This window comes from Ammodytes marinus (assembly GCF_949987685.1).
Source record: "Ammodytes marinus genome assembly, chromosome: 8".
Lineage (NCBI taxonomy): Eukaryota > Metazoa > Chordata > Actinopteri > Uranoscopiformes > Ammodytidae > Ammodytes > Ammodytes marinus.
The window spans coordinates 526,848-550,643 of NC_137212.1; the positions used below are offsets into that span (position 1 = coordinate 526,848).

At 43.9% G+C, this 23,796-nt stretch overlaps 2 protein-coding genes across 7 annotated transcripts in view; both read left to right on the forward strand.

Annotated features, from left to right (window-relative positions):
* The window catches only part of LOC307254853 (NACHT, LRR and PYD domains-containing protein 12-like), a 365,889-nt gene that overhangs the window by 312,254 nt on the left and 29,839 nt on the right, over positions 1-23,796 (forward strand). The gene's annotated exons all lie outside the window — the stretch shown is intronic.
* On the forward strand, positions 236-23,599 carry stil (STIL centriolar assembly protein; the record flags this gene model as incomplete). The annotated part of the gene is made up of 19 exons (XM_080033311.1): positions 236-553; positions 3,053-3,160; positions 3,682-3,797; positions 4,678-4,862; positions 5,908-6,158; positions 9,834-9,917; positions 10,713-10,799; positions 11,737-11,878; positions 13,033-13,136; positions 13,620-13,713; positions 14,624-15,066; positions 15,935-16,025; positions 16,585-16,672; positions 18,788-18,953; positions 20,020-20,104; positions 20,458-20,727; positions 21,358-21,491; positions 22,480-22,673; positions 23,124-23,599. The coding sequence occupies exons 1-19, from the start codon at positions 471-473 to the stop codon at positions 23,597-23,599; spliced, it is 3,201 nt and encodes a 1,066-aa protein (XP_079889437.1). The 5' UTR covers positions 236-470.

Here is a 23,796-nt window from a genome sequence, read left to right on the forward strand (position 1 = left end):
ACAGCAGAATGCTCCTTTTAAACATAAGCATCAGTTCCCTTTCTGGCCCGTGGGGGGCGCCGTTGAGCTTCAGTCCGTTTACATTTCTGGTTGCGACACAAAAAGAAGGAAGCGAAGAAGACCGGAGACGAGCTGCCACGCCATTGGTCAGAATCTCAGCGGCGAGGCTTCCTATTGGCTGGCCGCGTCGCCCCGCCACAGCAGCGTAGAAACAGCGCCATGATTAAACTGCTACTGTTTGCGCTCAAATTTACAGGAATATATTCATACAAAACGACAAAAAGGTGGTTTTTAACAACGTTTTTACTTTATTTAAACGTTCAATTATTGTTAAGAAGACTTGAGTTAACGGGTTAGCTTATGTGGGCCGAGCTGGGAGCTACCGCGGCTAACTTTAGCGGGTGAACTTATCAGCGGTGATTCCAGAGTTTCGTCCCCGCTCAGAGCGCCTCTTTGTCGGATAGAGAAGGATGAGCTGCCCGGTGAACCTCCAGGCGCTGCCCACAGGAGTGTTTGAGACGGTTTTTACTCCTGAAACAGTAAGGGTCGGAAGGTAATAACACGTTTTCTTTCATACTAGTATAAATCAAAGGTCCAAAATGTACATTCAGGTGTTTATTTGACTAAACCTTGTCTGTTTGCGTCTGTATATTTCTCATACATCCATTCAACTGCCATTATCTCAGCATTATTATATTTTTTTTCAATTCTCTGAACCAAAAATCTCAACATCTAAAGCACTTTCATCAACTAAACTTTCCATTATCATTCTTAGCACTATTATGATGGTTATCACAGAAGGATTTGTTCATGTGTTGCTCACTGTCTGATTTATGAGACATTTTCTTCTTGAAAACATGATGAAAATGCATTTTTAAGACCTGTTAATAGTATTTTTTGATTGACAAATTGAAAAAAGTATTTATCCAAAATGTATTTTGTAAAAAATTTGGACACTTAGGGCGCACTCACACTAGTGCCGTTTGCCTGTTCCGTGCTCAGCACGATTCAGCACGATTCCCCCCCTCCCCACTCCCCCCGCAGGCCCGTGCTCACACTGCTGGTGGCCTGGGCACACTTGCACCTTGCCTACGTCACCGTGCGCGTTTAGGATTTGGAGCTTAGTCTACTTGTAGGCTATACGACTGTTTGTGAATATTTTCATCCGGCCAAATTTGCATCAAATATTCCACTTCCACATTAGAGCAACGAGAATCCTTAAGCTATTGTTTTTTTTTTAAATGTAGCCTTGACGTAATAGGTCGCGGTGGACAGTCTCATATTTGTGCAGCACGCTGTTTATTATTAATATAACGGCCCGTCATCAGACCATATGTATCCGGATGGTTTTGTACACATCGATCGCTCCATCAAATCCAAGTCAGAACTTTTTGTACGGGCAGAGATCGTTTTTTTAAGTGTCTTTATAAAGTTTCTTGTTAAACCTTAGTGTAGGCTATACTGTTTTCTTATCACCGGGCCGCGGTGTGTTGTTTTGGGTGCGTCTCCACCGCCATGCGTAAATGCAGTTATGACAGCTGACGGGAGGAAAAAGAAAAAAAATCATCTGACGAACGTGAGTAAACACGAAAACCTTTTTGCTGTGCTTTCTGAGCCGACCTAATTAGCTCTCTCCCTCTTTTATTAGCCCACACCTAGGCTTACACACACGTTAATTCTCACACATTATAGCTACAAGTCCAAGTGTTGGGCAATTCTGGTGCCGACTAAGGCAGCGGACGTTAACGGACAATGCATCCTTAATAAATTCACGTCAGGAACGCCGCCTGTGCGCTTGCTTGTGCGCGTGTCATCTCATTAGCATCTGTACTTTGGCCACGGCACACCTCTCCCAGGTGGCCGTGGCCAAGGGGCTGTTCCGTGCTGGAATATGGTTGGCGTGGTCACACTAGGCCAAACGTTCTAGACTTTAGTATGCTAATAAGCTTTGGCACGGGGCCGCGGCCCTAGTGTGAGTGGCCCCTTATACGTCTTTAAAATTAAATAAAGATTTAAATTTAATTGCAAATGTACACTCCGTTAGATACTTCAGATTCTTAGTAAATTCAGTAAATGCATTTATATGTCCAGGGTCCTTCATCTCAACTGCCAAATGCAGAGGGCTGAAGCTGCGTGCTCCTTGACAGTTAATACATAACCAAATGTCAGTGCTCAAGGTATTGGTTAAAGGGGCAGTCAGTGATTCTGGAGAATGCTTCAGTGAATATTTCCTCACGATCCACTACCACTACCTGTCCGTACTGTGTGTGCGCTCTGAAAAACAATCCAGTGTTTATAGTTATACACAGCCTAGGCTCTGTAAACTGGCATGTGGTGGCGGTGGTCCCCTTTGTTTACATACCGGTTTACAGAGCCTAGGCTGTGTATTAGCACCTTATTTCAGCCCACACACAGTACAGACAGGTAGTGGATCATGAGGAGATATTCACTGATTTTGACCAAAAAGTGATTTTGTCAACAAGCGTTCTCCAGAATCACTGAAAGTGACTTTATAGATGAAATTGTATTTAATAATCAAATTTAAAGATGCTCCGAGGAACTTTCAGTTTGTGTTAATTCTAGCGCCCACTTTGGACAAAAGTGGTAGTGTTTTTACCACGCCAGCTGTTGTTCCTGGGTGAGTGTATACCCATGACAAAGGCATTAAGAAAAACTATATAAAATAGCATTCTTTGCACTGATGGTCTGGTTTGCTGTTACATGTAATTTATGATCATCAGAGGAAAAATTAGACTGTTTCAGAAATATTTAAAAGTTTCTTGTAGATATTTAAATATGAAGTTTATATTCACTCTCAGCTGTTCATAAATCTTATTATATTATATAGTTGTTCAGGAGCTCGGTTGTCTATCGGTACATACTATCTATCTAATCGGTGTATGATTGTTTGTATGAATGTGTGTGTGATTGGGTAAATGTGTACAAAACAATGTAAAGCGCTTTGGGTCTGTGAAAAACCAGGGAAAAGAGCTTTATAAGTGGAGTCCATTTACATTTTCATACATCTCATATATTTCCTCTTGTTGTTCAGGAGCTCGGGAAACTCTCTCAGTCCGCTGAGTTTCCCCGCGTCCCGCTGTGCGCTCTGGGACGGCAGCCCGGCGGGAGAGACGACACAGCTACACCTCTGCTCACACAGGTACACACTGTCTGTCTGTCTGTCTGTCTGTCTGTGTTTCTGTCTGTATGTCCGTCCGTCCGTCTGTCTATCTATCTGTCTATCTGTCTATCTATCTGTCTATCTATCTATCTATCTATCTATCTATCTATCTATCTATCTATCTATCTATCTATCTATCTATCTATCTATCTATCTATCTATCTATCTATCTATCTATCTATCTATCTATCTATCTATCTATCTATCTATCTATCACAAGTACATAAAAAAGTCACGTTTTACGATGAATGAACTCTTAAACCACAAATTGTAATGAACTGATAAAAATCAATTATTTTGAAACATAAATGTTTTGGTTGGATTCAACATTTGTGTGCGTGTCTCTTTCGGTCTGTGTGGGTGTGTGTGTGTGTATCACTATATGTGTGTGTGTGTGTGTGTGTGTGTGTGTGTGTGTGTGTGTGTGTCTCTGTCTGTGTTTGTGCGTGTGTGTCTGTATGTGTGTGTCCCTATGTGTATGTGTGTGTGTGTGTGTTTAGGAATCCTCGGTTGGTTCTCTTGGAGAAAGCTCTACGATTGGCTCAGCGTCAGGCGCGTCATAGCAACAAACCCCGCCTCCACTGTTTCCTACTGGGGTCACTGACGGTGGACGAAGGTCAGAGACACACACGCATGCACACATGCACACGCACACACACACACACACACACACACACACACACACACACACACACACACACACACACACACACACATACACGTTTGTACAGCTATACTTGTAAGGACATTCATTGACATAATGCATTCCCTAGCCCCTAACCCTAACCATCCAAACTAAATGCCTAACTCCAACCCTTACACTAACCCTAACATAAACCTAATTCATACCTGAACCTTAAAACCTAGTGTTAACCCTCAAACAGCCCTTTAAAGACCTGTCCTTAAAACCTAGTGTTAACCCTCAAACAGCCCTTTAAAGGCCTGTCCTTAAAACCTAGTGTTAACCCTCAAACAGCCCTTTAAAGGCCTGTCCTTAAAACCTAGTGTTAACCCTCAAACAGCCCTTTAAAGGCCTGTCCTTAAAACCTAGTGTTAACCCTCAAACAGCCCTTTAAAGGCCTGTCCCAAAGGGAGAACCGGACAATATCCATTGGCCATCACTGAAGGCTTTACCTCATGTAGATGCACCGACAGTGTTGTTGTAATTACTCAGAATTCCTCATGGGGGGGCGACAGAAGTTACGCACTAAAGCTTTAATTTCTAAAACTCAAATTGGTTTTCCCAAAAATAGTTGTAAAAACACTCACTCTCTCACCCACTCACTCACCCACTCACACTCCCCCCTCCCCACACACACACACACCCACACACACACACACACACACACACACTCCCCCCTGCCCCCCCCCCCTCCCACACACACACACACACCCCTGCCCCCCCTCCCTCCCTCCCACACACACACACACACAGTATTAACCCCTGTATACACACACACACACAGTATCAACCCCTGTACTGTATTCTGTCCCAGATGAGGAGGGAGTGACAGTGACGTTGGACCGGTTCGATCCGGGTCGGGATGGTAACGGGTCGGAAGGTTCTAGAGTTCCGTCGGCTCTGTTGCCGGGCGACGTGTTGGTTCCGTGTTTATTCTCAACTGACGATGACACAGACGCTCTCGTCCAATCAGAGGCAGAGCTGCATCACTGCTTCAAGGTGTGTGTCTTTGTGTGTGTGTGTGTTGTAACGGTGATATGGTGCAGGTTATGGTTTTGGTGACATGGTCTGATAGCAACAGCTCCGGTTAGCATGAAGACTCGGTAGGCAACTTGTGGGATTCTCCTCACGGTACTTCTATTCCACATTGACCACATCAAGCCAGGTCTCTACGGCACTATATCTATTAAGCATACATACATTTTTCCGCAAATTTTATCATCAGAACGTGTGATTAAACCCTTACAGATTCTTTGTTGAAATTCTTGCTGCAGCACAAGATTGACAAAAAAACGTTCTCTTGAATTATCAAGTAGAAATAATATTTTTTTTAAACGGCGCTTCACGTCAGATTTTGTCCTGATATATCGGTGATGATATTTGTGTTGCTGTCCAGCTGTCTCTGTGTCCATGGCAACAGCTCATTGATGTCACCAACAGCTGACTCCTTCTCAGCTCACTAACCTGCTATTGTTTTTGTTTTGTCGTTTAAGAACGTTATTTTAACCCATTGATGACTATGGCAATCTAGGATGCATGTCCTTAATGCCTGAGGGTTTTCTGAAAAAATACTACGAATTGTCAACGTCTACCAAAACCTTAATATCTAAGCCTGTGTAGCACATAGAAACATGAAATAAAATACATTTAAAAGTTAAGGTTCACAGGTTTTATTTAAACATGCTCCCTTAGCGCTTACAAACCAACATATTTTTCTAAAAATCGTGAAAATTAGATGGGGGAGAAAAAATTATAATAAATAATATAAAATATTAAAAAATAATGTGCTAAATCAGGTTTTAATCATGTGTCTCTCCCTCCCTCCCTCTCTCCCCCCTCTCTCTCTCTGTCTGTCTGTTTGTCTCTGTGTATCTCTCTCTCTCTGTCTGTCTGTGTGTCTCTGTCTGTCTGTCTCCCTCTCTCTCGCTCTCTCTCTCCCTCTCCCTCTCCCTCTGTCTGTCTGTCTCCCTCTCTCACTCTCTCTCTCCCTCCCCTCTCTCTCTCCCTCCCTCTCTCCCTCTCTCTCCCCCTCTCTCTCTCACAGCTGCTGCATCAGAGTGTGAGTGGCAGACAGACCCTGGCCGTCAGTCAGCTGATGAGGCTCGTCTGTCATGTGACTGTGACTCATCCCCATGGCGACTCCGTGTCCTTCTCCCTGCGCTGGCTGTGTGTGTGTCCGGGTGTCATGGCCACCGTGCAGCCGGTCAGAGCCGTGCCCGTCATCCCCACGGCGCTGATGAGGAGTCTAACCAACGCTAACCGCCCAACGGCACACACTGGCACACGGCAGAGAGGGTGAGAACTGAGAAGTATACTGTGTTTGTAAAAAAAGTGGCAAAAAATCTCAAAAAAGTCACATAAAAATCGTTATAAAGTCGCAAAAATCATGCCAGTCATCCTTATGGCCCTTATGGGGAGTTTAACCAGCGTTAACCGCCCGATAATACACACTGGTACACGCCAGAGAGGGTGGGAGATGAGAATTATACTGTGTTTGTAAAAAAGTTGCAAAGAGGGCGTAGAAAAAGGATGCATAAAACATGCTGTCATCCCCACGGCGCTGATGAGGAGTTTAACCAACGCTAACCGCCCAATGACACACACTGGCACACGGCAGAGAGGGTGAGAGAACTGGATTTAGTGAATATACAGCCTAGGCTCTTTAAACTGGCATGTAAACAAAGGGGCCACTGTAGCTGGCATCATGCCCGTCATCCCCACGGCCCTAGTGAGGAGTTTAACCAGCGCTAACCGCCCAACAACACACACTGGTACACGGCAGAGAGGGTGAGAGACCTGAGAAGTATACTGCGTTTGTAAAAAAAAGTGGCAAAAAAACGCAAAAAAGTCGCCAAGAAATCGATAAAAAGTAGCAAAAATCATGCCCGTCATCCTTGCGTCTTTATTGGGGAGTTTAACCAACGTTAACTGCTCAATAATACACAACAACACGTGCCACAGAGGGTGAGAGACGAGAATTGTACTGTATTTAGTTAATGCACAGCGTAGGCTCTGTAAACTGGCATGTAAACAAAGGGGCCTACTGTAGCTAGCGACATGCCTGTCATCCCCACAGCGCTAATGAGGATTTTAACCAACGCAAACCGCCCAACGACACACACTGGCACACGGCAGAGAGGGTGAGAGACCTGAGAAGTATACTGAGTTTGTAAAACAGTGGCTAAAAAGTTTCAAAAAAGTCACATAAAAATCGTTAAAAAGTCTCAAAAATCATGCCTGTAATCCCCACGGTGCTGATGAGGAGTTTAACCAATGTTAACCGCCCGATAACACACACTGGTACACGCCAGAGAAGGTGGGAGACGAGAATTATACTGTGTTTGTAAAAAAGTTGCAAAGAGGGCATAGAAAAAGAATGCCTAAAACATGCCCGTAATCCACATGGCCCTATTGAGAAGTTTAACCAGCGCTAACCGCCCAATGACACACAACGGCTCACGACAGAGAGGGTGAGAGAACTGGATTTAGTGAATATGCAGCCTAGGCTCTGTACACTGGCATGTAAACAAAGGGGCCACTGTAGCTAGCAACATGCCTGTCATCCCCACGGCCATAATAAAGGCCGTTTCAGACGGAACGCGTTTGTCGCCCCCGGCAATGCATTGTCAATGGAGAGGCGAGCGGGGAGAGAGAAGGCGCGGCGTTCTGTCAGGCGGCACGACAAGCGGGCGCACTCCCGTGGAGCTGTCTCTTCCGTGCTCGTCGAACGCTTGCGCGCGCTCGTGGGAGCCGTTGGAATAGTTGAGAACTGTTTATCTTTTTGTCGCGGCGGTTGTAAAATCACAATGGCGCTCCTCCGCCCGTCACTTCACACGGGGAGCGCAAAGTGAAGCCGCGGTGCCAGGCGACAACGAGAGAGTAATGTCGCCTACCGTCTGAAACGGCCTTAAGTTGTTTCACCAGCGCTAACCGCCCAATAACACACAACACGCGCCAGAGAGGGTGAGAGACCAGAACTATGCTGGATTTAGAATTTGTTAGAATTTGCTCTTGGAATATTGGTGTTAATACACAGCCTCTGTAAACGGGCCTGTTAGGGTTAATACACAGCCTAGGCTCTGTAAACGGGGTTAATACACAGCCTAGGCTCTGTAAACGGGTGGTATAGGGGTTAATACACAGCCTAGGCTCTGTAAACGGGGGGTATAAGGGTTAATACACAGCCTAGGCTCTGTAAACGGGGGGTATAAGGGTTAATACACAGCCTAGGCTCTGTAAACGGGGGGGTATAACGCGCCCCACACACATCCTACCTCTACTGCGCGTCTACCTCGCGTCTGCGTCTGACTTTTTGTCACAGACTGTGAAATCAACGTAGAGCGAGCACACATCCAACCTCAGACGCACTGCTGAGGCGCGTCGGAGGCACGTCTGCAGCGCCGCTCCCCTTCACCTCAGGAGGCTCGCCTATTTTTTTTCTGAGAGCAGCGCGTCTCTCTCGCGTCTCTGTGCTTTAACTGATAGAGAAATACTCTGCTGACAGTCATACCAGCAGCATTCACTCTAGTTACACGTTTACCCGGTGTGTTTATTTCAAAATAAAACATCCCTCAGTCGTATACGCGAATAATCCCTTTATTTCACGATTTAATTGTGCAATCAAAATCCGAGGGATTTAAAACCTAATTTTCAATTAGTTCTGGCATTTCATTTTTGGATAAATGACACATATAGAGATCCAATATAGTGAAGAAATAAAAAAGATCATGATGAGCGCAACAGTTTTCCGTTGCTCTATCTGTGTCTACGGCCTTCTTCTTCCCCGACCACACCCCCCTCTCTCTCTCCCGTATAAATCAGTAAAGTGATTTTTGAAATACTCTGCTGAGAGTCATATTGACTTCATACTGGCAGCTTTCGCTGTAGTTTCACCATTTCCTGGTGTGTCCCCTTCAAAATAAAACTTCCAACAAGCGAAAATATGGCAAAAGAAAAGAAGAAAAATGGCAATGGGGCGCACGGATTACTGTCCAGACTCAATATAAATCATATGCATCATAGATGACATGAAAGAACTTCATTTTTAATGGGAATTATCTATGAAAACTCTATGTAGAAAGATAGGGCTTTTATAAGCAGCGCTGCAGCAGCAGCTGCTGAGACGTTGCATGTGTGTCCGAGAAAAGTCCGAGAGAGGCAGCAGTAAGGTAACGTGACGCGCTCCAGAGGTAGACGCAGGATGTGTGTGGGGCGCGTAAGCGTTAATACACAGCCTAGGCTCTGTAAACGAGCCTGTTAGGGTTAATACACAGCCTAGGCTCCTTTTTCAAATTAAACAGGGGTCTTACTCACCTTTTTAACAAGATCACCATTGACGTTTAGCCAGAGGACATTTAGTTTAGCCACTTTATTTTACTACTGTCGTTACTACAGCTCTTGTGTTGCGAGCGCCATCCTGTGGTGTCCAGAGGCTATTGCACGGCAGGATATTTTAGGCTTTATAAATCCCTTATCAACACAGTTTAATCAGCGGCGAGCCGGCGACGCATTAAAGTGGACAGAATGTAAACAGTTCCATCTAGGTGTCCATACATCAGGGGTTAATCCACACCTATGGAATGTTCTCCAGCCAATCAGAATAGAGTATTCACACAGACTATGGTATAAGGGTTAATACACAGCCTAGGCTCTGTAAACGGGCCTGTTAGGGTTAATACACAGCCTAGGCTCTGTAAACGGGGAGTATAAGGGTTAATACACAGCCTAGGCTCTGTAAACGGGGAGTATAAGGGTTAATACACAGCCTAGGCTCTGTAAACGGGCATATTAGGGTTAATACACAGCCTAGGCTCTGTAAACGGGGAGTATAAGGGTTAATACACAGCCTAGGCTCTGTAAACGGGGAGTATAAGGGTTAATACACAGCCTAGGCTCTGTAAACAGGGTTAATACACAGCCTAGGCTCTGTAAACGGGCCTGTTAGGGTTAAACTCTGGTTTGTGTTTTCAGGTTTGTGACGATGGATCAAACCAGGAAGCTGCTGCTGCTGCTGGAGTCTGATCCCAAAGCCGCCAGTCTGCCGCTGGTCGGACTGTGAGTCACTGTGTGTCTGTGTGTGTGTGTCTGTGTGTGTGTGTGTGTCTGTGTGTCTGTGTGTCTGTGTGTGTGTGTGTGTCACTGAGGTTATTTATTACATCATATGTCCCCCCCCTCTCCTCCATAGAGTCTCAGTCCTCTTCACAGCAGACCCGGGTTAGAATCCAGCCCGGGTCGTTCTCTGCATGTCATTCCCCTCTCTATCTGTCTGTCTGTCTGTCTGTCTGTCCTCTTCACAGCAGACCCGGGTTAGAATCCAGCCCGGGTCGTTCTCTGCATGTCATTCCCCTCTCTGTCTGTCTGTCTGTCTGTCTGTCCTCTTCACAGCAGACCCGGGTTAGAATCCAGCCCGGGTCGTTCTCTGCATGTCATTCCCCTCTCTGACACATTTCATCTCTGTCTCTCTCTACAAACTTTTTTTTTAATGTATTACATCATCTGTTCTGTTGTGTATGAGGAGTAAAACTACTAAAAATTAACAGATGTGAAATGAAAAATATATTTAAAGTCGTTCGTATTGTTGTTAGGAATTTAGATACATTTTTTAAATCATTCAACATTTATCGTTCGCTACACAAAAAATTTAATTTATCATTGAAGGACATTTACGTGTGTGTGTGTGTGTGTGTGTGTGTGTGTGTGTGTGTGTGTGTGTGTGTGTGTGTGTGTGTGTGTGTGTGTGTGTGTGTGTGTGTGTGTGTGTGTGTGTGTGTGTGTGTGTGTGTGTGTGTGTGTGTGTGTGTGTGTGTGTGTGTGTGTGTGTGTGTGTGTGTGTGTGTGTGTGTGTCCCAGTTGGCTGAGCGGCGTCACACACGTCTACAGCCCTCAGGTTTGGGCCTGGACTCTCAGATTCCTCTTCAGCAGCGCTATAAAGGACAGGTACGCTCACACACTTTCAACATATTTAAACCTGCAGTGTGTAGAATTTTGGGTTTTATTTCCTAGCAGATTTTGTAGAAAGTAATTATAATATCCAAAAGTACATTTAATTTAGTGCATAATAGCTGAAAACATTTTTTTGAATTGTTTTTTTTCCCTTAAAAAGGGTCTGCATATTTTGGACCAAGGCCTAGTGCCGCCATCTTGAAAGTGTCATAGTTGGAATGTCATCAGGTGCATTGTTTAAAATTTAGAATTGTTCTTGTCCTTGAAGGCCACTGTAGCTTCTGTTATTATTCTAAAGGGGTGGGGTTACCCAGGGAGTGTTGCATTCTAGAACTTTGTAGAACTTTCTTGATGATGTCATATTACACACTGCACCTTTAAAAGTTCCTCATAGAACCTTTAAGTAGAAATACCTTTTAAAGGTGCAGTGTGTAATATGACATCATCAAGAAAGTTCTAGAATGCAACGCTCCCTGGGTAACCCCAACCCTTTAGAATAATAACAGAAGCTACAGTGCCCTTCAAGGACAAGAACAATTTCTATTTCTAAGGCTATATTGTGCTTTCACCCATTTCATTTTAATTGCTGCCACTCTTCATCACTGTCTAAATGTTTCAATTGTTTTGTCTCTTTATCAGCCTGTTGTGTATTTGATGTATTTGCATTGTACATAGTCTCATTATGGAGCTCTATGATTGTGAAAAAGGCCAAAATAAGGTTTTTAGAAATTGAGTAATGTCTGTTTACACACACACACACACACTCACTCACTCACTCACTCACTCACTCACTCACTCACTCACTCACTCACTCACTCACTCACTCACTCACTCACTCACTCACTCACTCACTCACACACACACACACTATGTCATGGAAAAGGTGTGAGAATGTATTGTAGATTCACCGATTGTATTTCTGTTGTCTCAGGGTTCTGTCGGAGAGCGGTTGGTTCCTTCTGGTTATCTTCGGATCCACACACAGAACTCCACAGTTCTTCCAGTGTCGAGGGACAGACACAGACATGGAATACAAGATGCTGACCGCCACGCAGTCTGTCACACTCTATCAGGTAAATAAGGCCACAGAGACAGACAGCACAGACAGACAGGCAGAGGGCGGCAGTGGCGAAGTGGGTAGGGAATTCGCCTCTGGTGTGCAGGGTCGGAGGTTCGATCCCCCGTCTACCCGCCACATGTCGAAGTGTCCCTGGGCAAGACACTGAACCCCGAATTGCTCCCGATAGTTAGCTTAGTTAGCTTAGCACCCTAGTGCTAAGCCTACCCTGCGTGGTAGCTGCTGCTATCGGTGTATGAATGTGTGTGTGACTGGGTGAATGTGTACAAAAAAACAATGTAAAGCGCTTTGAGTCTGTGATAAACGGAGATATAGCGCTATACAAGTCCATTTACCATTTACCAGACACAGACACAGACACAGACAGACAGACAGACAGAGAAAAACACACACACACACACACCCACATTAAAGGTCACATATTATGCTAAATGCACTTTTTAAATGTGTTCTAACATATCCATGGGTCCACGGTGTGCCTAGAGACTGCCAAAATATTAAAGAAAATAACAATCTCTCCTGTTCTCACTCTCCCCCTTTCTGAAACCCCCACCCCTCCCCCCCAATATACTCCAGTCAGAATTTTCCCCTTTTCTGACCTCACAAACTGGAAAGCCAGAAGCTTCCACTGTGCAGCCCACACCCCTATTTCTTATTGGTCCACGGCCCTGACTGACAGAGGGCGAGGCGTATCTGGCTTCGCTTCCGGACAGGGGGCGGGGGCAGCTCAAAGATTGTATATTTACGAGGGGAGCTGCAGCTCTTTTTAAAAAATAGGCCATTGTGAGATTAGCTGAACTTCAGCATAGTACAATAAATTATCTGAAAGTTTTTTTCAGCAAACAATTAAAGAAAAACGTATTAGGGACCACTAAGACCATATAATATGGTGTATAATAGTACCGAAAAGTGTATAATATGGGAGCTTTAAGAGAAAGTATACAGACAGTGGTGGGTGAAGTGTCTTGCCCAAGGACACAACAACCATGACACATGTGGCAGGACGGGGATCGAACCGCCAACCCTTGGATCATTGGCCGACCCGCTCTACCACCTGAGCCACGGTCGCCCGGTTAATGTTTGTTGTACATTGTCCCTGTTCAAATAAACTAACATTACTAGATGAAGCTCAACACTCTGATATTCCAGCAGGTGGCGCCAGTGGAGGGCCGGTCTCTGTGTTGTGAGCTCAGTCCAGGGGAACAGGGCAAACAGACACTCGTCTTCACAGAGGCTCAGAGCTCCTTCAACAGGTAAAACAACCGGGTTTACAGGGAGAATACAGTGATTCTACACAGTCTAGTGTGTGTGTGCGTGCGTGTGCTTATAAGGGATGTGCACTTTTTATTAATTTTGTTCTAGTCAATTTATTGAACATGTTAAAATTAGAAGCACAAACTTAAACTTAAAAGCAATAAAAAAAGGAAAACAAATCAAATCAGCAACATATAAGTAGAGATCTAATGTGTGTGGGTTAATACATATTTATGTGAAGCAATATGTATAAACCACACACACACACACACACACACACACACACACACACACACACACACACACACACACACACACACACACACACAGACACACACACAGACACACACACACACACACACACACACACACACACACACACACACACACACACACAGACACACACACAGACATGGAAGGATGGGGACTGGAACACAGAGAAAGTATATATATATCAGTGTTGATGTTATCTCTCTCCTCAGAGCGTCCTGTCCGTCAGTCTGCGATCAGGATTCTGGAGTCGATGAAGATTTGTCTCCGCGTCCGTCTCCGAGTCCTCACGCCCCCGCCATGCAGGTAACACATGCTAGCAACACCTGTAGCGGCTTCCCATTAGCCACTAGGCTGCATGTCGTTAGGTGTCTGACGCCCATTAGCCACCAGGCTGCATGTCGTTAGGTGTGTGACGTGTGCCTATAGCATACAGTTGACACTTGAGACTTTGAATGTCCACTCGTTCTTCAGCGTTTAAATGTTGACTTTTATTCACTTACACAAATGAAGGTGTGACTTGATCATCTGAGCTTCATGAGCACGGTCCAAAACTTTTTGCTTTCCGGCATGCAAGCACCTGGCTAGTGTGAGAGCGCCTGGTTAATAGCCTTGCATCCGGTTACAGAGTGTTGCCACCAGGCGGTCGAATTGAGCATTACAAGACAATACAAACAAACAAAGAAAAGGGTCAATGGCTCTTACACACCTATAACCAATATTAGGCATTTTGTTAATATCAGTGTATATCTCCTCATGATCCACTACCTGTCTGTACTGTGTGCGCTGAAAAAAAAAATCCAGTGTTTATACACAGCCTAGGCTCTGTAAATTAACATGTCGCTATATGGTGAGCCCCCTTTGTTTACATTAAAGAGCTTAGGCTGTGCATTAACACTGGATTTTGTTTTCAGCACACACACAGTACAGACAGGTAGTGGATCATGAGGAGATATTCACACAGTACAGACAGGTAGGGGATTGTGAGGAGATATTCACACAGTACAGACAGGTAGTGGATCATGAGGAGATATTCACACAGTACAGACAGGTAGTGGATCATGAGGAGATATTCACATAGTACAGACAGGTAGTGGATCATGAGGAGATATTCACTGATTTTGACAAAGTGATTTTGACGACAAGCGTTCTCCAGAATCACTGACTGCACCTTTAGCAACTGTTTTTTTAATTATTATTTTTTTGTATATTTCAGACTCGCAGGATTCAGCCGTCGGTCCCTGAACTCTCTCTGTTGATTGACAGCAGCTTCACGGCCAATCAGATCGCTTGGCCTGAGCCTTGTCCCGCCCCCAAACCCTGTCCAACCTTAAACACTCATAACAGCACAATCACACCTTCCTCTGCTCCTAAACAACAACCTGTTCAGCTCCACAGCACGCCTAACCCCAACACACAGCCGCCTTGCTCATGCTGCGCCACACACGAATGCACTTCTATCTTCTCCTCCAAGTCCCCACGAGTACAACACACTGCGCTACAGCCTGCACACACACACACAGAGCCCAGTATTCATAACCAGTCACCCAACACACACCAGAATGTTATTGCTATTAATTCAAGTAATATACAAAGGACTTCCCCGCCATCTTCCAAAATGAATTCGCCAACTCCTCAACAGTCGTCACAAAAGCCAAGGTTTGTTTCATTTCATTTCATTTATTTATTACGGCTCACGGCCATAGCACATGGCATGGAGCACACATAGCACATGGCATGGAGCACACAATTCAACTGAAATCATTACAAAACAAAACAATGGTGCACGGCAAGGAAAAACAAAACAAAACAAAACAAAACAAAAACATCACTTAAACAATGGCAAAACATTTCTCAAAAAGGCACCTGTTTTAACAATAACCCCTGGCCTACTTGCCCTCAAAAGCGAAATCAATTTGGTCATGGATGGAAAATAAACATAATAATTTGGCAGGTACTTTTTTCTATAATACATTACGTCCACATTTTCACACTCAAAAAGTACATGGTATTCGTCTCCAACACAATTAGAATCACAGAGGTTGCATATTCTTTGATTTCTTTCCAGCCCTTTGTACTCTCTCACTCTGTAAAGTCCATGTCTTATCCGTCTTCATTTAAGTCTATTTTAATATGAAGCTTGAAATGCATGTGATTTGAAGGCAAGTCAACATTACCGGCAGAAGCAAAATATTAATACATTTGTTTTTTGTTTTTTTCAAAAATCGAATTTTGCTAATCTATGAATTGATTTGAAATTGCAGAAGATACATCTAATATACAATTTGAACCCTGATAATAACACAACTTGTTCTGTGTGTGTGTGTGTGTGTGTGTGTGTGTGTGTGTGTGTGTGTGTGTGTGTGTGTGTGTGTGTGTGTGTGTGTGTGTGTGTGTGTGTGTGTGTGTGTGTGTGTGTGTGTGTGTGTGTGTGTGTGTGTGTGTGTGTGTGTGTGTGTGTGTGTGTGTGTGTGTGTGTGTGTGTGTGTGTGTGTGTGTGTGTGTGTGTGTGTGTGTGTGTGTTTAGCCCCCCACCTGAAAGCTGTGTACAGGTACCATCCAATGCCTACCAGCTCCTCCTACATCAAGACAGACAGCTCAAACTGCTGCAGGCTCAGGTACCCTGCTTCCATAACATGTCTTCTTTCATACTAGTATAAATCAAAGGTCCAACATGTACATTCAGGTGTTTATTTGACTAAACCTTGTCTGTTTGCGTCTGTATATTTCTCCTATACAACCATCTTTAACGGACTATCTCATCATTAATTTTTTTGCTTCAATACTCTGAACCAAAATAATTTCTTTAAAAACGTTGGACTCTTAATATGTTGTAAATATGAAACAAAGATTTGAACTCTGGCTTCATCCAACATCTAGAGTTTTGGTTTTTAAAATAATTCAAAAGAAACTTCACATTTTTAGTGAGAGATTTCCAAATTTGCACATTCTATTCAAACATTTCTGAAAAAATTCTAAAAGAAAATAATAATTTTAATGTCAGTAATCAACTGGCAAACTTTCATGATGACAGACGGACGGACGGACGGATAGATAGATAGATAGATAGATGGATGGATGGACGGACAGACAGACAGACAGACAGACAGACAGACAGACAGACAGACAGTCTTATTTCTCTGTAAGATGAACTGAGTGTTATTGAACATGTTTCAGGTCCAGATGTTGCTTGAGGCTCAGGAGCAGAGGTCCAGTCGACCGATCGACACACAGAAGACCACGCACAGCATCGCAGTGGGGACAGGTGTGTGTGTGTGTGTGTGTGTGTGTGTGTGTGTGTGTGTGTGTGTGTGTGTGTGTCTGTGTGTCTGTCTGTGTGTGTGTCTTAAAGGTGTAGTCTAGGGGCGGCAGTGGCGAAGTGGGTAGGAAGATTGCCTCTGGAGTGCAGGGTCGGAGGTTCGATTCCCCGCCTACCCGCCACATGTCGAAGTGTCCCTGGGCAAGACACTGAACCCCAAATTGCTCCCGATGGTTCAGAGAGCGCCTTGCATGGCAGCTACTGCCATCGGTGTATGAATGGGTGAATGCAGAGGTGGGCAGAGTAGCCAAAAAATGTACTCAAGTAAAAGTAAGTTACTTTAAGATTATAATTACTCAAGTAGAAGTAAAAGTACTCATAAAAATTATTACTCGAGTAAGAGTAAAAAAGTATGCAGTGAAAAGACTACTCAAGTACTCAAGAGTACAAGTAGGCCTACTGAATTACTCCAGATTTATTTTTGAAATATACAGAGCAACACAAACGGTACAGAATAGACACGAACATAATATAAAACAGCAATGTTCAAATAAAGATATGTTAAATAACGTAATTTTAAATAAAACAATAAATAAGGTATTTAAAAATCAAATGAATAACCCTTGAACTCAAACAATAATAAATTAATTATCTGCCAAATTAAATACATCACCCTTCAAATAAAATGATAATAAATTAGGCTTGTCCAAAATTATATTAATTAAAACCAATACACTTATAACACTTGCAATTGTTTTGCACATACACATTTTAAAACAAATTCCTACAATATGTCACTGGCCCTGAGAAAATTATCTAGGTTGTGTTTAGCCCCAAAAATATAAAACACAAAATTAAACTTCGTTACACATCAAAACCTGCTGGCACACTCACTCAACGTATAAAACACAAAATTAAACTTCGTTTCACATCAAAACCTGCTGGCACACTCACTTAACGTAGTGGCTGAACAAAGAGACCACTCTCAGACTCTCACACAGCCAGACTGGGGCATGTGAAGTGAGTAGGCTACAGGAAGAACAGGACATGTGTCAAAGAAGAACAGTTTCTCTGTAATTGCGAGTGTGTGGGAGTCTGTTATATGCGTTTAACCTACATGGCACGGCCACGGACACAACATCGGTGCGGAACCGCAGCCTTTAAAAAAGTCCGCGGACATTGTTGAGCCCATGGTTGAGCCCTATGACAACATGACAACACTTGTCATGTGACTGAAGTGGCTGCATTTGATTGGCAAGCTTTTGTAATGTGGTTTTTATTGGTTGAAATAGTCACGTGATAGAGATGTTGGCTGAAGACGTCCCCGGGGAGAGAAATCATGAGAGAAATAGCTCTCGCATGTAATAAATAAAATATATTAAAAAATAAGGTAACGACCGTCACGTAGCCAAATGGAACGGCGTAAAAGTACCGTTCTTTCTTCAAATATTTACTCAAGTAAAAGTAAAAGTATGTTGCAATAAAACTACTCCTAAAATTACAATTTATTCAAAAAGTTACTCAAGTATTTGTAACGGAGTAAATGTAGCGCGTTACGACCCACCTCTGGGTGAATGTGGTAAGAAATGTAAAGCGCTTTGGGGCTGAGAAAATCGGCTAGAAAAGCGCTATATAAGTCAAGTCCATTTACCATTTACCATTTAGTCAGTGATTCTGGAGAACGCTTGTTGTCAAAATCACTTTGTCAAAATCAGTGAATATCTCCTCATGATCCACTACCTGTCTGTACTGTGTGTGTGTGCGCTGCAAAAATATCCAGACTTAATACACAGCCTGGGCTCTATACACTGGCATTTTGCTATCTACGGTGGGCCCTGTGTTTACATACCAGTTCACAGAGCCTAGGCTGTGTATTAACACTGGATTTTATTTTCAGCACACACACACACACACAGTCACGGCCTGTGTCTGTTAAGCGTCCAATCAGCATTCAGTCTCGAGTCACATGACTCTGAAATATACATTAAACTATTATTATTTTTTGCATTTACCGTAAAGCTCGCAATACGCGTGCATTTTAAATTTAGGAGCAGGTGTAGGTCAACGTGCAACACTTCAACATGTGTCTTTTCTTCCTCTCTCTCTCTGGTGTGTGTCCAGGTGCCAGTCTGTTCTGGGGGGATCCGGTGCAGCAGCCAATGAGCTGTCAGTCTGCCCAGGCTCCTCCCCCTTCCCCCCTAAGTCCCGCCTCCCACCGTGACATCAGGACGGAACTCGCTGACATCACAGCTCGGCGGGATTCTGGCTCCTCCTCCAATGGGATGAGGTGAGACTGATGTGCTGATGTGCTACCTGTCTGTACTGTGTGGGCTAACATAAATGGAGTGTTAATACACAGACTGGGCCATTGCTACGGTGGCCGCTTTGTTTACATACCAGTTCAGAAATATTCATAGCTCTGTTCTCCAGAATCGCTGTAGCCTCTTTTAAAAATTGTTTAAAGATTTGAATAGCTTGAGCTCAAGAGGCTGTGCAGTGTACACTCACTCACTCACTCACTCACTCACTCACTCACTCACTCACTCACTCACTCACTCACTCACTCACTCACTCACTCACTCACTCACTCACTCACTCTAACTCTGTCTCACACACACTCACCCACTCAATCACCCACTCAAAAATTACGCGAAAATTACCCAGTTTGTAGGCCTTGATCCTTTTTATTGCAAACAGTTGCTCAAAAAATCAAGGTCTATACGAAAAGATAGTGCCCACCCTCTTAACTGTGAATACAGAGTGCTGCCATCTGGCCTTCTCCTGCGTGTCCCTATGACCACCAAAAACAGATACAAGTTCTCCTTTGCCCCTGCGTCGATTCGAGCAACAAATGCTGCCTACAGCAGGTAAATGCTGTACTATTGAACGGGTTTTCGATTTATATATATATATATATTTTTTTTTTTTTTTTTTTTTTTTTTACATATTTTATTTGGTTTTATTTATTTTATGATTTTATGTTTTTATGTTTTTATTTTATGATTTTAATTTATTTTTGTTATGACGGTAAGACCTGTGTCTGCTTGGGCACTTCGACTTTGTTATGTTGGTCTTCCTTTTTCCTTGATTCTTGCACTTTGCACTTTCGTGCCCAGGCCTAAGCAGGTTGTGATGTTTGTATTCGTCACTGTTTGTGTTTTCGCCTCTTCTGCTGTGAACAAATTTGCCCTTTTGGGACACTAAATAAAAAAATCTTGAATCTCACTCACTCACTCACTCTCTCTCTCACACACACACACACACACACACACACACACACACACACACACACACACACACACACACACACACACACACACACACTGGATCTAAACCTTGTTGTGTTGTTGCAGTGGTCTCCAGAGTCCGGTTCTTGGAGAGAGTGTGAGCATGTATCGCCCTGCAGAAGAACAGCAGAGCTTCTACCAAAACCTCATGGTAACAATCAGCTGTGTGTGTGTGTGTGTGTGTGTGTGTTTTTCACTTATTAAAGTAGCTTTGAGGAACTTTTAAATATTTCTGAAACAGTCTAATTTTTTTTTCCTCTGATGATCATACATTACATGTAACAGCAAACGAGACCATCAGTGCAAAGAATGCTATTCTTATATAGTTTTTCTTAATGCCTTTGTCATGGGTATACGCTCACCCAGGAACAACAGCTGGCGTAGTAAAAACACTACCGCTTTTGTCCAAAGGGGGCGCTAGAATTAACACACACTGAAAGTTCCTCGGAGACACTTCAAAATATGGATTATATTATTGATTAAACTTTCTGTGTTTGTCTCCAGAATCAGCTGACCAATCGCCTGCAAGACTGTGGACAAGAAGTGGATGAGGGGGCGGGGCCAACGAGAATGGGCCAATCAGATACTCCGAATCAATCACACAGCCAATCAGAGGCTCAGGATAGATTACACAGCCACCAGAGCCACCAGACAGTAACACAGACGTCCCAGTTATCACACACACCCTCCCAGTGCTCCCAACAGGCGTCTGAACACTCCCAGAGGTCCTACTCCTCTTCCTCATCCTCCTCTTCCTCCAGGAGTAAACAAAGGGTTCGTACAAAGTCTGGAATACTGCACGCTTCATTTTAAAAGTTATTTTTTAATCTTGAAGGTGCCGGAAAAGTGCTTGAATGTTTGTCTTATAAAGCTGTATGAACCCTGTAATAATTGTCCTGTGTGTGTGTGTGTGTGTGTGTGTGTGTGTGTGTGTGTGTGTGTGTGTGTGTGTGTGTGTGTGTGTGTGTGTGTGTGTGTGTGTGTGTGTGTGTGTGTGTGTGTGTGTGTGTGTGTGTGTGTGTGTGTGTGTGTGTCTCTCTCACTCTGTCTTTGTGACTGTGTGTGTGTGTGTATCTGTCTCCGTGTGTGTGTCTCTATCTCTCTTTGTGTGTGTGTGTGTGTGTGTGTCTGTCTGTCTGTCTGTGTATCTCTCTCTGTGTGTGTGTATCTCTCTGTATGTATCTCTCTCTGTGTGCGTGTGTGTGTGTATCTCTCCATGTGTGTAATAATTGTCGTGTGTGTGTGTGTGTGTGTGTGTATCGCTCTCTCACTCTGTCTGTCTGTCTGTCTGTCTGTCTGTCTCTGTGTATGTGTGTGTGTGTGTCTGTCTGTCTCTGTGTGTGTATCTGTCTCTGTCTTTGTCTGTCTGTCTGTGTATCTCTCTCTGTGTGTGTGTGTAAACAGCATGGGGACAGAGGAGACAGTGAGACAGACCCGGTGATGTCGGCGACACTGCGTCAGCTGCAGCAGCTCGGAGTCGACGTCCACCAAGACCTGGAGACAGACAGCGGGATACAGAGAACACTGGAAAACAGCAGGTACAGGAGAGAGTGTGTGTCTGTCTGTGTGTGTGTGTGTGTGTGTGTGTGTGTGTGTGTCTTTTTGTTTCTTTCTCAATTAAAAAACCTGCAGATGTTGTATGTACTACAGCTGCTGGATTTTTGAATTTCCCTGAAGGAACACTCCCAAGGGATCAATAAAGTATCTATCTATCTATCTATCTATCTATCTATCTATCTATCTATCTATCTATCTATCTATCTATCTATCTATCTATCTATCTATCTATCTATCTATCTATCTATCTATCTATCTATCTATCTATCTATCTATCTATCTATCTAGAATTTGGGGATTTTTTTCATAGCAGACTTGGTAGAAAATAATTATAATATCCATGAGTACGTTTAATTTAGTGCATAATAGCTGATTTTTTTTTTAGAATGATTATTTTAGAACTTTCTTGATGATGTCATATTGCACACTGCACCTTTTTAAAGTTACTTACACTTAAATTAATATGGAAAAAAGATGATAAAGTAAATGAACCAAAATAAATTGAAAGAGAAATAACAAAAAAAAAGTCATATCAAGTCAAGCAAGCTGAAGAATCCTGGGCTTATCACGTCCTGTATATTTTGGGGCGACTGTGTCTCAGTTGGTAGAGCGGGTCGGCCGATGATCAAAGGGTTGGAGGTTCGATCCCCGCCCTGCCACCTGTGTCATGGTTGTTGTGTCCTTGGGCAAGACACTTAACCCACCTTTCCTCGTGTGAATGTCGATAGTTAGCCTGCTGCTATCGGTGTATGAATGTGTGTGTGAATGGTAACGTGGGAAAGGAAAACAGGTCTCCCTTGCAAAAGAGTCTTCGGTCTCAATGGGATTTACCTGTAGAAATAAAGGTTAAAAAAAAATGAAAAATGAAACCTTTGATAATTTGGTACATTTAAAAATAATATAATTTAGTAACATGTCATTATTGTGTGTGTGTGTGTGTGTGTGTGTGTGTGTGTGTGTGTGTTTCAGCACCTTGGCGAGTATCGACCCCTCGCTGGTTTTGTCCCGACTGAGCGCGTGCGAGCCGTCTGCCAGCTGTCTGTTGCCTAGCGCCAGCTGTCTGTTGCCTGGCGCCAGTGTTGATCTGAGTCTGGAAGCTAATGCTATCGCGCTACGTTACCTCAGCGACGCCCAGCTCAGCAGACTTTCCCCCGGACGCACTGGTAGGTTTACACATTTATTAAGTTAATGACTGTGTGTGTCTGTCTGCCTGTCTGTCTGTCTGTCCCTCTGTCTGTCTGTCTGTCTGTCTGTCTGTCTGTCTGTCTGTCTGTCTGTGTGACTCTGACTGTGGGTTTGTGTGTGAGTGAAATGTGCTATAGAATTGTTGTCTGTCTGTCTGAATGTCTGTCTCCCGTCTGTCTGTGTGTGTGTGAGTGAGTGTGTGTGTGTGTGTGTGTGTGTGTGTGTGTGTGTGTGTGTGTGTGTGTGTGTGTGTGTGTGTGTGTGTGTGTGTGTGTGTGTGTGTGTGTGTGTGTGTGTGTGTGTGTGTGTGTGTGTGTGTGTGTGTGTGTGTGTGTGTGTGTGAGTGAGAAGGTGCTATAAAAGGCATCGTATTTATATTTAAAAGATTTTTGCTAATTTTTACATTAATTATTTTTTTTCCCACACAGGCTCGACTGCCACTTCCTCCTCCAACGACACACTGCCGTCACCTAGCAACATGTCACTGGCAACCAGGAAGTACATGAGGAGATACGGCTTGATCGAAGAAGAAGAAGAAGAAGAAGAAATGGGTCTAGAGGCGGAGTCTATTCGCCTGCCACTCACTCCGAAACTCCTCCCACATAGTCAGCTGATCAGACAGACACACACAGACAGACAGACACTCACACAGACACACACAGACAGACAGGCACTCACACAGACACAGACACACACAGACAGACAGGCAGACAGAGACACACACAGAGCGCTAAGGCCCAAAGTGCAGCTGTTAGCATCCAGAGCTAAAGCCGGAAATAACAAGGAAAACAATTCGGGCTCCAACCCCAGGCGGCCATCTTCAGTGAGGGCGAAGCAGACGGAAGGGTCGATGGGAAACATACTGGACCTCAGCCGACTGAGACAGCTGCCAAAACTGTTCTGATGAGAGGACACTGAATCAGACAGACAGGCAGGCAGGCAGAGAGGCAGACAGACAGACAGACAGACAGGCAGGCAGGCAGGCAGGCAGGCAGACAGACAGACAGGCAGACAGGCAGGCAGACAGACAGACAGACAGACAGACAGACAGACAGACAGACAGACAGACAGACAGACAGACAGAAAAATACAGAGAGAGAG